This window comes from Propithecus coquereli, unplaced genomic scaffold, assembly GCF_000956105.1.
Source record: "Propithecus coquereli isolate 6110/MARCELLA unplaced genomic scaffold, Pcoq_1.0 Scaffold99, whole genome shotgun sequence".
NCBI classification, from domain to species: domain Eukaryota; kingdom Metazoa; phylum Chordata; class Mammalia; order Primates; family Indriidae; genus Propithecus; species Propithecus coquereli.
Window position 1 is genome coordinate 8,854,946 of NW_012156284.1, and position 14,129 is coordinate 8,869,074.

The 14,129-nt window shown below is 35.9% G+C and overlaps 1 protein-coding gene across 1 annotated transcript in view; it reads left to right on the forward strand.

Moving 5' to 3' along the window:
• The window catches only part of ATP11C (ATPase, class VI, type 11C), a 180,390-nt gene that overhangs the window by 109,378 nt on the left and 56,883 nt on the right, over window positions 1-14,129 (forward strand). The window contains exons 7-13 of the mRNA XM_012665306.1: window positions 4,895-5,023; window positions 6,808-6,911; window positions 9,059-9,109; window positions 10,072-10,136; window positions 10,471-10,552; window positions 11,502-11,652; window positions 12,256-12,453. Of these exons, the coding sequence (XP_012520760.1) occupies window positions 4,895-5,023; window positions 6,808-6,911; window positions 9,059-9,109; window positions 10,072-10,136; window positions 10,471-10,552; window positions 11,502-11,652; window positions 12,256-12,453 (780 nt within the window). The remainder of the gene's footprint in view (window positions 1-4,894; window positions 5,024-6,807; window positions 6,912-9,058; window positions 9,110-10,071; window positions 10,137-10,470; window positions 10,553-11,501; window positions 11,653-12,255; window positions 12,454-14,129) is intronic.

Consider the following 14,129-nt stretch of genomic DNA (forward strand, 5'->3'; position numbering starts at 1 on the left):
TATGTCTTTATATTCCTACTTAGGTATTATTTTTAAAATCCAGTCTCACAGTCCCTGTCTTTTAATTGGATTGAGACCATTTATATTTAGTGTAATTGTTGATATGGTTTGGTTGTCTGCCTCATCTATTCTTTTTTTTCCCTCTTTACTTGCCCTCTTTTGGATTATTTGAGCATTTTTTGGTAATATCATTGTATCTTCTCTGTTGGCTTACTAATTATACATACTATTGTAAATTATTTAAATGATTGCTCTAGAGTTAATGATATATATTTTAAAGTATTAATCTTAGCTTCAAATAGTATTATACTACTGCATGTAGAATGTAAGAATCTTACAACAGTATACTTTCATTTCCTCATTCACATCCTTTGTGTTATTGTTGTCATACATTTTACTTCTACATTTCATGAAGCTCACAATGTTAGTATTTTTGCTTTAGACAGTTGTCTATATTTGTGATAAAATATACATAATATAAAATTTAACTTAACCATTTTTAAGTGTACAGTTCAAAAGTACATTCACGATGTTGTACAACCATCACCACTATCCATTTCCAGAGCTTTTACATTATCCCAGACAAAACTCTGTATCTATCAGACAATAACTCCCATTCTCCCTTCCTCAGCCCCATCTGCTTTCTGTATCTATGAATTCTACTATCCTGGATATTTTATATAAGTTGAATTATACAATACTTGTCCTTTTTTGTCTGGATTGTTTCACTTAGCATAATGTTTTAAAGGTTAATCCATGTAGTAGCATGTATCAGAATTTCCTTCCCCTTTAAAGCTGAGTAATATTCCATCTCATGTATGTAACACAGTTTGTTCATACATTTATCTGTTGATGGACATTTGGGTTGTTTCTGAGTATTTTTGACTATTTGACTGTTTTGAATAATGGTGCTGTGAACATTGGTGTACAAGTATCTTTGAATTTCTGCTTTTAATTCTTTTGGTTATATAACTTGGAATGGAATTGCTGGATTGTAATTATCTTTTTTTAAACTTTAAAAAAGATTAATAATAACAACTATGTTTTATATTTATCTGCATTTTTACCATTTTTATCATTCTGTATTTCCCCATGTAGATAAAAATATTCATACAGTGTCATATTATTTTACCCATGAAGGACTTTAGTATTAATATTTTATAGTGTAAGTCTGCTAGAAGTGAATTATCTTAGCTTATGTTTGTATGGAAAAGTTTTCATGTCACCTTCAATTACAAAAATTATTTTTCTGGGTGTCCTGATTAGGGACTGGAGGTTTTTTTCTTTCAGTACTTTAAACATGTTACTCCATTGTCTTCTGGTTGCATAGTTTCTGATAAGTCTGTTGTCATTTAAATTTTTTTCCTCTGTATGTAATGTTTTTTTGATGCCTTCAAGTTTTTCCTTTTATTTTCGATTTTCAGCAATTTGACTATGTTATGCCTAGATTTTGTTTTTCATTGTAGTTATCCTCCTTGAAGCGCTCTTGGATCAATTATTTGTTGGCTTTGATTAACTTTGAATCATTCGTGGTCATTATCTCTTCACATTTTTTTCTGCCTCATTCTCTTTCTCTTCTTCTGGGACTCCTATTACATGACTGTTAGATTGCAATATTTTCTTAAACCTCTTGAGTAATCTGTTCTTTTTTAAATATACTCCTTTTTTGCCCTTTGTATATCATTTTGTATAATTTTAGTTGACCTTTCTTCAGGCTTACTGTTTTTTTTTCCCCTCCTCTGGGTGAAAACTATGTTTTTCATTTTTAACTTTGCATTTTGCTTTTTTTTTGTAGGTAGTATCCATCCTTCTGCCAAAATCCACTCTTGTATGTTGTTTACCTTTTTGACTAAGTACTTTAACATATTAGTCATAGCTATTTTTAGTCCCTGTTTCATAATTCCAAAACCTGGACAATCGTAGGTTTGATCCCATTGAGTCCTTTATCTTTCAGTGAAGGCTCATTTTTTCCTTGTGTTTTTATGCATCTTATATTTTTTAATAAAATTTTAAACATTATAAGTAAAAGAATGGTAATGGTACAGGCTGAAGTAAGTAGTATGTATCTTCTGAAATGGGCCCAGCTTTTTCTGTCAGGCCACTATCATTGGGGTTTGAGTCAATCTAGTCAGGAGTTGGACTAGTTTTGGATTTTGTTGTAACTATTGATACTTTCATTGTGCCACTGGACTTCAAATTCCTTGAGTGGTAGAATGCTATTGCCTTGAACTGTGTGTAGGGTCTGGTATGCCGGAGGGTTTTTCACGGTGTTCCTTTTCTACCATCTGCTCTCAGTACATCCTGCACTTATAAGTCACAGAAAATGCCTCTCCCTGTTCCCTTGCTTCTCTTCCAGTTATAGACTGCTATTTATTATTCAGTGTAAGGTTCCTGGTGGGAACAGATTGGTTTCTTGGTTCTCTTGTTCCTGTCTCAGTATTAGGCAGGCCTTATACACCTGAACCTCAGGCTGAGAGACTTTCTCAATATTTCCACCCCACCTCCCACAGTAGCTGAACTTTTGCCTTGTATCAGTGCCAGGTCCTTGGTACAGGTGAGTTTCCTGTCTCATCCCCTACATCAGGTTGCGTTTGTTTCTTCCTGTCTAGCAGTAGTGATGTTTCCCTGAGACTATGCCAGGGAAGGTTTCCTGCCTTTCTCCTAGATGCAGATGGCTTTTGCTTCATATGAGAGAGGGGTCCACAATTCTGGCATGTTTTGTGCCTGTCTCTCCACAGCAGTCAGTCACTACCTGTATGACTATACCAATGAGGAGAGTTCTTTTCAGTCTTCTGCCCTCAGGCTTTCTCATGAGTATCCAGTGGAAGCCTGTGAAGAAGAGCTAGTGAGTGGTTATCCTCTTGTCTCTCAGGCTTATAGAGATTATAAACTGTCATATTAGCGCACATCCAACCTTTAAGAATTGGTTAAAAATCTAGTTGTTTTCTTCTTACCCACTTTTATGGTAACCATCTCTTCCTCCTGTGCTGTCAGTTGTGAAACAGTTCAACTGCCCTATCTCTCCTCACAAGGACTTGTTATTCTTTGAAATTCAGTTTACTTGGTTGCCTTGGCAACCTCAGCTCTCTGATGGACTAAACATTTTATTTTTTAGATTATCTATTTTGTTCTAATATTTACAATGGGCAGTGGTGATGTTTTCTTGTGGCTTTTAAAATGGTTAGTATTACAGAAACAGAACTCTAGAGTTGATTGTCTAGCTGGATCATGTCATTCCTTTTCTTTAAAAGTCCTGTAGCTTTGCCTTCAGGGTGAGGCCTGAATCCCTTGGCCTGGCCTGTGAAGCCCTTTTTAATCTGGCTCCTGTCCATCTCAGCAGTCTCAACTTGCACTGCAGACGCAGGGACCTTTATATTTCATATCTGAGTGAATCATAAGTGTTGAAGAAAGTGGTCCCTTTGTGTGTTTTATTTACCAGTGCCTGAGGGTAATTTTCCAACCTCTAATGAGTATTTCCTTCTTCTAAGATGTGTTAGGATTTTGTTTGTTATCTTTCTTCTGCATATTTAAGCAGAGATTGTAGTTTTATGTAAGCAACATAAGTGTTTATGGAAGTGAGGAAGGAAAAATCCAACAAAATGAAATATTATTTACCAATTAGTTAAATTATTGATGCTGTTGCTCTTGGCTACTGATTAAGGTTGGCAAAGAAAATAAAATTATTCCTGAATAAGTATTGAAGTCCTCATCTTTATCTGCCAAATCATATTGCAAATAGAAGACAGGTGTTCCATGTATTAGTTCAGCATTTCACAGCTAGTGTGTCCAGGTCAGCGTGCCAAATATTGACTCCCTCTTCTGCATCCAGCAGCCTCTCCCGTTTACCTGAGGGTGCTGTATAAAAGTATTATTTATCATTTTCCATATGTACCATGGTATGAAAAATATTGGGAAGCACCAGACTAGAGGATTTCTTACATCCTTCCAAAAAAGTGTTAATACTATTCATAGGTTGAGAGTAAAGTAGTTACAGGGTATTAGTAATAATTAATACTTGACAAATGGTTAATATGTACTAGGCACTTTGCTTAATGCTTTACCGGTATCATCATTTCATGCTCACATCAGTCCTCTGAGGTAGTTGCAATCATCTAAGACACTTACCCAAGGTCATATAGTTAAGTGGCAGAGCTCGGACATGAGCTCATGTTAAAAAGTCTAAGCTTTTAACTATTACGATTTATTCCCTATGTTATTAAATTGTTCATAATTTCTTATCTCATGTTTTATTTCTCTACTTGTGCTTTGGTTACTTGCTGGTACGAAATTGTTTCTCATTGCTATATTAATTGACTCTTCTGATAGCAGATGAATTCTTGGAAAGTGATCTATAGAAAAAATATTTTTTCAAATCTTACGGGAAAAACCAATGCCTCTCTAATTAACAGAGGTTTTCTGAGCACTGAAGAAGGAACTGGCACCCAGAAATCAATTGTTATCACATGGCAGGCAAAGTATGTGGAAATATGCATGGTGCATGCAGAGTGGGAATGTAGCTGCTCAGTATTCATGAGTGCCCAACTTGTGACATGTAGATTTTCTTGATTTATTGATAAAGTGATAATGGTTGTTTTCTTATAAAACTTTAGTGCCAGAAAGATCAGAGAGCAAACAGGTGTTGGAATCATTTATTAGAGTTAAAGGTCAGTGCTAAGGTAATCTGCAAGAATCCGAAGTCCTTGTGATCTTTAAGAGGATTCTGAATGTTGAGTAATATTCTTTTATTACCTTTCAGGTGGTATAGGATGTTGAGATACTCTCAAAGCCCAGAGCTGGAGATATCTCTTGCTAATGGTTTGACTTTAGTGTGAGGTATAATGAATATTTTGTTTGGAATTTAAAATATTTATATCTGTATTTCTTTCCATTCTAGGTTGGTGATGTAGTGGAAGTACAGGCTGATGAAACCTTTCCCTGTGATCTTATTCTTCTATCATCTTGCACCACTGATGGAACCTGTTATGTCACTACAGCCAGTCTTGATGGGGAATCCAATTGCAAGGTAACAGAGACTAAACCTTGCCTAAACATTTTGATCTTCAGATAATCATAAAGTACCGCTTCTCACCACCTCCTGTTCTTTTATTTTATCTTATTTGTCTTATCTTACTCATGTAGGTTTTGTATATGAAGACCACTATTATATAACTGACTTTTAATTTATGAGCAAATACTTACCTTACAGGAAAAGGGTGGTGTTGAATGGGAACAAACCATGCCCCAAATAAGAGCCACCACAATTTTTATAGTACTGCATGAATTTACTATTGATATAACTCATTTACTATTTTATTTAGGCTTTTAAAAATAGAAGTGATCGTAGGCCGAAACTATATAAGTATAAAAATAACTTCATGTACTCTAACCTTACAGTTTGATCTATTTGTATTCTAAAAATGATGTGTATTTTCTTTAAAAATTGTTTGTTCTTGGGATATAAGAAATCTAACCTGTAATAATTTGATTGCTTTTTAAAAATACCTTAGCGTGTAGTTTGGCAAATGTTCACTTTATTACAACTAGGAAGAATTATAAGTGAGTTAAAGTAAATTTGGTCAAACTGGGGGACAACTTACTTCTCTTATACTTTCTGGGACAGTCAGTTCTTTGCCATCGTCCAGAGCTCCACACGGCATGAAGATGTATCCTCTCTATGTTGACTTTAATGGGGGGGATACTGATATGGCTCACCTCTGGGAATATCCTTGGAGAGTTCCTCTGCTTGTTCATTCCATCTAGAGTTAGGGACCAGGACTCAGTGTGTAAAAAAAGAACTTTATCTCTTGGATGACTAATTCTGTATTTCAAAAGCATGGTAATGAGCAAGAAGCATTTAAACTATTCAACCAAGTTATATTTTAGAGAATGTCAAGATAAAAATCAAGAGATCTACCTAGAGATTTCCTAATAGCAGAAAAGTTGTTTAGAGGAAGAAAACTTTCAGGGAGTTTCTTTTTTCAGTTAAGTTGATCTGCTCAAATTAGCTAAAAGTACAGAGGTTTTCAAAAGCAGGAGGCAGTTTTAAATATAGCTCAGGTAGTTCCGTAATATTCCCTGAAGATCATGGCAACAGCTTTCCCTTCTACGTAAGTGGTGCATTCTTTGAGTCTGTATTACTGCTTGTTTGATGATGTATAAATTGGTTCATTGGAGCCTGCCTTGAGTTCTGGATGAATCAAGTGCATATAATGTACGCTAGTAGAATATTCTAACTGTCTGACTAATGCGAGACACATCATCTCCCTGCCCTTCCCACAAAATGTAGCCACTTTGAACATTTTCAAGATCATTAATTAAGCTATTTGTGTAATGGAACTATTAATGATTTTTTTCTTGATGTTGGCAAAATTTTAGCATTCTTATGACCAAAAAGGTTATATTCAATTCATATGTGCATGTCTATATTGCCATACACTATAGTGAGAAAAATAATAAGTATCAGTTCTATAAATAAGAGAAAAAAATGTATTAAAATTTTCATGGGATCTTGGTTAATTAGATGGCATGCTGCAAATGGAATCCTCTCAACTGTCGTTATCAAGAAGAGCTTTTAGTTTTTTCATTGTCTTTGAAATCCCCTTGCAGCAGGGTTATCTTTCTAATTATCTGTAATATATTTTAAGAATAATACCATAAAATTTATTAGGTGGGAAATGTGCATCAGTATTTGTTTATTCTGCCAAAGCCTCTTATTAAAACAAACTATATTCCTGGAATTAGTTGGATGTACAATTATGAAAAGAAACATTTCGTTTTTGTTTTTGCTTTTCTTCTGCTTTTGTCTAGACACATTATGCAGTACGTGACACCATTGCACTGTGTACAGCTGAATCCATTGATACCCTCAGAGCAACAATTGAATGTGAACAGCCTCAACCTGACCTCTACAGGTAAGAATCACCTGGTTTCATTTTAGTGCTATCTGTTGGCTCTGCTTCTCTTCACCAACAGTATTGCAAAGAAACACCCACCACTTACCAGCCTACTCTCATTTATGTTTTTATGAGCTGTTCCTTCCTTCTGGCAGGGAAATGAATCAAATCAGCCTTGTTCACTACCAGCCAAAGATAAATCATTGTGGGCCAAGGCATCCTATGATTTTTCTTTTACTTTTGTTACTTATAAACATAGCCATCTATCATATTTTAAAATTAAGTTATCCCATAAGACTGGTCTATCAGGCTGATGCAGTAACCAGAGTTGATTAAAACAACAATAAACCCTTTTACATGCCATCTAACATTAAAGAGAGAATGGATATCCTCTTTATGCAATCAGTAGGCACTGTATCCTTTCTTACAATGATCGCGATGCACTAAAGATTGCAAATAGCCAGTTTCTTGTCCACAGTAAACAGTTAAGGGAGCGGTAAAATGGCATAATTTCCTCTATTTTACTATACTTAGGTTCTCTGGAGAAGATCTGCTGATTAACCATCATTGTGGATTGTCAAAAATTTGGTGTTTGATTTTGTACTGGTTAGTTTGGTTGATTAGAGCATGGCACTAATGAGGGTAGAGTAACCTGAGGTAAAATAGGTTTTATCCCCATGCGGACCAATTTCATTCTGTTCTGCCATTAAAGATGGCATCCATTACCCATCCTAGCCATCTTGTTAATGAACAATCTTAGTCATAAGTGGTTGGGTAGTCCAAGTGGTTGGATGTCATTTATACTAACACCTAGTAGTAGAAAAACAAAGTATTCGTCCTGACTCTCCTTCCCATCATTTTTTTCCTCTTCCCTTTCCTCTTCTGTATCCACATTGATACTAGGAACTAGGGCCACAAAGTATACCAGCTTTTCTCTGCCTTCAAGGGGCTCATAGTGAGCAAAGGAGATAAAACAGTAATGCTAAGCGTACACTATAGTGTGATAATAGAGGTGAGTACAAGGGCTGTGGGATCACAGAGAAGGGAGTGAGTTATTCTGTCCGAGTTAGAGAACAGTGTCTATACCCTTGCATATTTATAAAGAAACCCTCACATTTTTCAGTTGCCTTAAATATGAAGGAGAATGTTATTACAGGAAGGCTATTCCTAATTCTCCTAGACTAGATCAAATCCCTTGCTATGTGACTTCAGAATACCTGGTACTTCCACCACCCTAGTGGTGATCACTTGCGCTATAATTGCCTGTTTACTTGTCTTTCTTAGGACAGGGAACATTTTTTTTTTTCTTTGCTTAATAGTGTATCTTCAGCACTTAGTACAGTACTGGCACAATTAATATATGATGAATGAATGAACAGACCCTTCATATTTTGTGCACATAGTAATATAAAATATTACTATTTTTTTTGGAAAAAATGGTGTTTACAATGCAAATTACAAAGCACTCATAATACTTTTGCTAAGGAGGGGTTGGCCTTTTTACCCCATTTTGCAGAAATACAGGTTACTATGTGCTTAGTCATATTATGTGATTGGATCAAGCTCAGTATTGAGATCAGCTGCAAGACACAGGCTGGACATTTCCAAGATAGTAATCAAGTGTTCACTGTCTAAGATCAATGTTACGGTTAAAAGGGTGGTCCCTAGAGCAGCAGCATTAGTATCACCTGGAAACCCGAATCAGAAGCTCAGTGATGGGGCTCAGAAATCGGTGATTTAATAACGTCTCCAGTGATTCTTATGCATGTTCAAGTGTTAGAACTACTGAACTAATGGTTTTAAAGTGTGTTTTAGCACCAGAAACCTTTCTTCGTGTGAATCTAAAATAGAAGTCACGTTATTTATATAAAGGTATAAAGGAGAGAGGTGTTGTGTGCATGCATAATGCCAAATAGAGCTTGAAAATCAATTTAGAATCTTTGTTTACATTCTTATAATCCATAATATTATTTCAAAAATTAGACGGAAATGTTATATACCTTATCAGTTCAATATAACTTCTTTTTCCAGAAATATAATAGGCTTTTGTAATTCAGAGTCTAATCTTTTCTGCATTATTTGTATTTTGCTTTCTTCTCATATTTGTGGTATATGGGTTTCACCTGGATATAGAAAACACATTTGCAATTGTGTTCTTTTTACAGGTTTGTTGGGCGAATCAATATCTATAGTAATAGTCTTGAAGCTGTTGCCAGGTTAGTTTGTTATTTCTTTAATCTGTCCTTTGGGGGTATATTTTTCTTTTAAATTCACTAAAGTAGCCAAATACCTTTCTTTATAGAAAGGAATATAAAGGCGAATAAGTAACCTTGTAATTGGTAGGGTTGTGGTGGTAGGATCTCTGTGTGTTGGGGGCTAGGGGGTTGTTGGAAATAATGCTTAGGGTTTCCAAAATAGCAGAGCTCCAGACACTTTGACTGATGTTCCCAAACATGCTCTAGGCACTGTATGTGTTGTCCTTGGTTGTACAGTGGCTGACAACATTGGAAATACACTTAACAGTGGTTTAAGGGAGAGTAATTGAGGGACTAGGCAGTGGATAAAATGCTGAGAGAATTACTTGGACTTAGGTAAAATGAAAGGCTGATCATTTATAATGAGGCAATTCATACAAGAAAGGATGCTTTCTTTCCTCTTTTATCATCCAGTTAATTACCTTAACTTTTCCACTTGCCCTTTATAGCCACACTCAGAACAGTATCTATACTCAGAAGGTCTCAGAAAGAAGTTAAACACAGAGTTCCCAGTGATCCTCCAAAAGGAGGGTTTACTCTCTATAAATGCGTCAGTGTTTTCCCCACCTTGGCATTTGCCTTCCCAGTCTTTTTATCTGTGATCCTCTGTTTCTGTTTCTCTATGTCTGCTGCTTTGTCCTGTCCTTGTCTCTCTGTCTATGATTCATAATCCTTTTATCCCCTTATGTATTATTTTGCCACTGTTGCTGGCTACTCCTTTACTGTGCTTCCATCTGTGCTATACCCTCAAGTAACTTCAGAGAGAGGGATCTTTCAGCTTGTCCTTGGGAGTAAGCGTATGGTATAAGTAGACAGATACATTCTGAACCCCTTGGAGATAGATGTGTTTCAGAGCAAAATCTGTCCCCACAGTTGATGATACAATTGTGTTGTTTGGATACACTGTGGTTGTTTCTATTTAGGTCTTTGGGACCTGAAAATCTCTTGCTGAAAGGAGCTACACTAAAAAATACTAAGAAGATATATGGTAAACAATTTTTAAGATATACACATCAGAAATATGCTTTGTAAGGCCTGTGAATAAATAGTGCATGTTAAAAAGTGAACATGGTAGATATTGCCATTTAATCTAAACCTCTGTTTAGATGTTGGGAATTTATAAGATGGTAAACTAAGATGGAATATGACAAATGTTATATAGAATTAAAAATTATGCTATTAATGATATCAACTGGTGAGTTGGAAGGGGACTTAGAATTCCCACTTTTGTAGATTTAGAAATTTGTAGAGCTAACTGGGTGGGGAGTTGGTTGACAAGTTCATTTGCAATCCAGGTTTCATTATATTCTGTTATTCCTTAGGAGTTGCTGTTTACACTGGAATGGAAACCAAAATGGCTTTAAACTACCAAGGGAAATCTCAGAAACGTTCTGCTGTCGAAAAGTTAGTATGCACCACAATTTCCTTAGTTGTTATTGATTGAAATAGTTACTTCTTCAGTAATTCCAAATAACAACCATAACAAAAAACAACTATAATAGCAACTACCATTTTAAACATTTGTTCATGTTCCAGAAACTGTGCTCAGTTTTTTGTATGTCTGATTTGGTTTAGTCTTCTGAACAACTCTGCGAAGTAATTTGTGTTAGCTTCTCCACCTTAGAGATGAGGAAATGATCCAGAGATGGTATATGACTTACCTAAACTCACATAACTATTAAAGGACAGAGTTTATTTGAACTATACTTTTATTCCTTTTTGTTACTGGAATTAATGGTTTGGGGTCCTCTAGTTACTATATGCAAGTTGGTTCTATAATGTAGATAATAGTCTCCTGGAAAATACTGAAGTGGTACCTGGTAGATCCTTAAGCTAGATGCCACTGGTATGGCCCTCTCCCTATCACCTGCATGGATAACCAGTATTATCACTGCCACCCTCTCCCTAGCTCCACTTTTGAATTGAAAGAATCTACACTGAGCTTGAGGATTTCACATTGCTACTGTGCCCTCTATCCCAAACATTTAGGATTCAGGGAAGTGGAGGCAAGCTACTCCTTCTGTAAGGTTGAGTAGGTTATGGGGTGTGTGTGTGCATGTGTGTATGTGTATGTGTCCCGTCACTTTACAGGAATCTTACTAAAGGAGTGTTAAGTTAGTCAGCCATTGTACTCGGGGTGATCAATAAACAGTTCAGGGCTAGCGTTTCCATTTTGCCACTTGAGAGTGATGCTGCAGCTGTGATAACTGAGGTTCACATGTAATAAAGGCTTGTGCTGTGGTTACACATCATACACAGGAGAAGCTTTAGATAACTGAACAGTTTAATTCATATCTGGCCGATGTCTTAAGTAATTAGGTGGTTTTAAAATCCATACTGTCTTATTTTTCAGATCTATTAATGCCTTCCTGATTGTGTATTTATTTATCTTACTGACCAAAGCTGCAGTATGCACTACTCTAAAGTATGTTTGGCAAAGTACCCCACATAATGATGAACCTTGGTATAACCAAAAGACTCAGAAAGAGCGGGAGACTTTGAAGGTAATTTGTTTTCTGCTGAAAATTGTAACTCTAGAACTTTGCGATCAAGCCACCGTTTATTGAAATACTGCTCAGAGAAGAAATGACACTTTTTGTTAACTTCTGGGCTTTCTCTTGATTGTATGGTGGCCCTAAGCTATTAAATATGTAAGAAGTTTTAGAGGGTTTTTTTTATTTTACTTTGGGCATCTGGGCTTGATTTTAGCTTTTTAAGAGTTTGAAGCAATTTGGCAAGAAGCTCTGGTATTTTAATATGATCTTGTGAGATGTTATAATATGAGCATAATGAATGCCTACATATAAACTTTGATCTCACATTCATATCTAGGGGTGGCAAGAACAAAGAACTTATGGAAGTAAAAAAAGTGTTGACAGAAGATGTATACGCCAAAGAATAATGATAAAATTGAGGGTGTTCTTAAATGTTCTCACATACTGTGGTAATTTTGACTATAATGGTAGAGCGTCATTGGGAAAGTTCCTTATTTACAGCAAGAGCAGTGCTTTCAGCATTGAAATAAAAAGATACAAAGTTAACTGTTTCTATTACACTCATCTGATAGAGTGGTTCATCTAATTAGCATGAACTCTCTTTTATTTTAGGTTTTGAAAATGTTCACCGACTTCCTATCATTTATGGTCCTATTCAACTTTATCATTCCTGTCTCCATGTACGTCACGGTAGAAATGCAGAAATTCTTGGGCTCCTTCTTCATCTCATGGGATAAGGACTTTTATGATGAAGAAATTAATGAAGGAGCCCTGGTGAACACATCAGACCTTAATGAAGAACTTGGTCAGGTTAGAACATACTTTCACTTATAATAAATCAATATCATGACAATGTATTTTTTTGTATTCTGGATTACCAATATATGTGACTGTGTCACATTTGGAAATGAGATTCAAAGAAAATTCTTTTATGCAGACATGTAATGAAACTAAGCAGTGTTTTCAGAGCTATAGCATCAGTTTTTTTGCCTGTATTTTTGAGAAGGATGCAATTTGTATATTAAATTTGAATGTTACTAAAATTCTCTTTAAAGCTCACTGGATGATGTTGTTATGAATTGTTGCTTTGAAATAGGAAATATATAGTCTTCATCACCACCTATAACCATTTGTGGATACAAGGTAGTAAATATAGGTATTTTATAATTGCATTTTGTTCCTTAAACAAAATTGGCCAGAGTTGTCCTATTGACATTTTCTTGGTACATTCTGATCAAATAGAATATAGACGTAGCTAGCAGAGTTGTTTATTCCAGTACAAGAATTTAAATGAAGGGAAAATGTGAGGGCATGTATTCCTCAAAATGCTTTTTGCTTCATATACCAGTGTATGGGACCTCATTTCTAAGCCTGGTGCACTTATTTCCCAATGCAGTGCAGTCTAGCTATAATTCTTCAAGTGATGACTTCTTAGGTGTTTTTCTTATTAGTATTGAGAAAGTTTTTCACTTTGTTTGAATTTACTGTGTGTCATGTAATGATCTTCACAAGTTGAGGGAATTTTTTGGTTTGCATTTCATTCTCACAACATTTTGAATGTCAAGGCTGTGGAAATGTCATTTCTATGATAGGGAGATGCAAATTCAGTTAATGGAACTGTGTGGCTGGAACAGGGCCTCACACTTGTTTTACATGGGGCTCATTTGCATCTATACCTCAAAACACTCTCTTCTTAGGTATAGCCTTCCCACTGCCCCCACTCTATTTCTGCTCTTGACACAGCCTTTGCCTAGAGGTACATGTGGCCTTCCAGGCCCTTAAGTGCAGCCTTTTGATTGAATCCAAGTTTTACAGAACAAATTCTTTTATTAAAAGGGGTGCAATAGAGAAAGATGAAGCTTTTCTTGCCTCTTTCGGTGCTTAAAAAGAACAATCTTGAAATCAGAAGGCCACAGGTTCCCCAGCCTTAGCCTAAACCAAAGTACCCTCTTAACAACTTGAGTTGAAAAAGTAAATATTATCCAGATATCATTTTGTTTAGAACTGACTTCAGGACACCAGTATCTCAGACCATCGAGTCTGCATCCCACGTAGATACTGAGGCACCAAGAATAGGATAAAAAATGAATGCACCAATGGCTTTTCCCTTAGATATTGTTCCCAGAAGATTCTTTTGTTGGTAATGTGAGTTTCCACAACTGATCCTCGCCTTTTTAAACGAGAAGTTTTCTAAGGACAGAGCTTTCTATGTAGAACAACTCTAGTACCAATAAAAGCCGTAATTTTGCAGATTTTTTTTTGCATTAAAAATATTTTTGAGTATATAAGCCACCTCTGGTGAGCCTTTCCTTGACAGCTATTTTAGTGGTTCACTCTGGATGCTGAATAAATCTGCCTGTTCTAGATTCAGTGGCTGGCTCTGTGATTTAAGCTACCCAAGGATGAGCATGGCTAGCCTGGGACTAGCATCAATTATATACTGCAAATAGAATAGCCATCGTTCCAAATATGATACTCAATGCTCA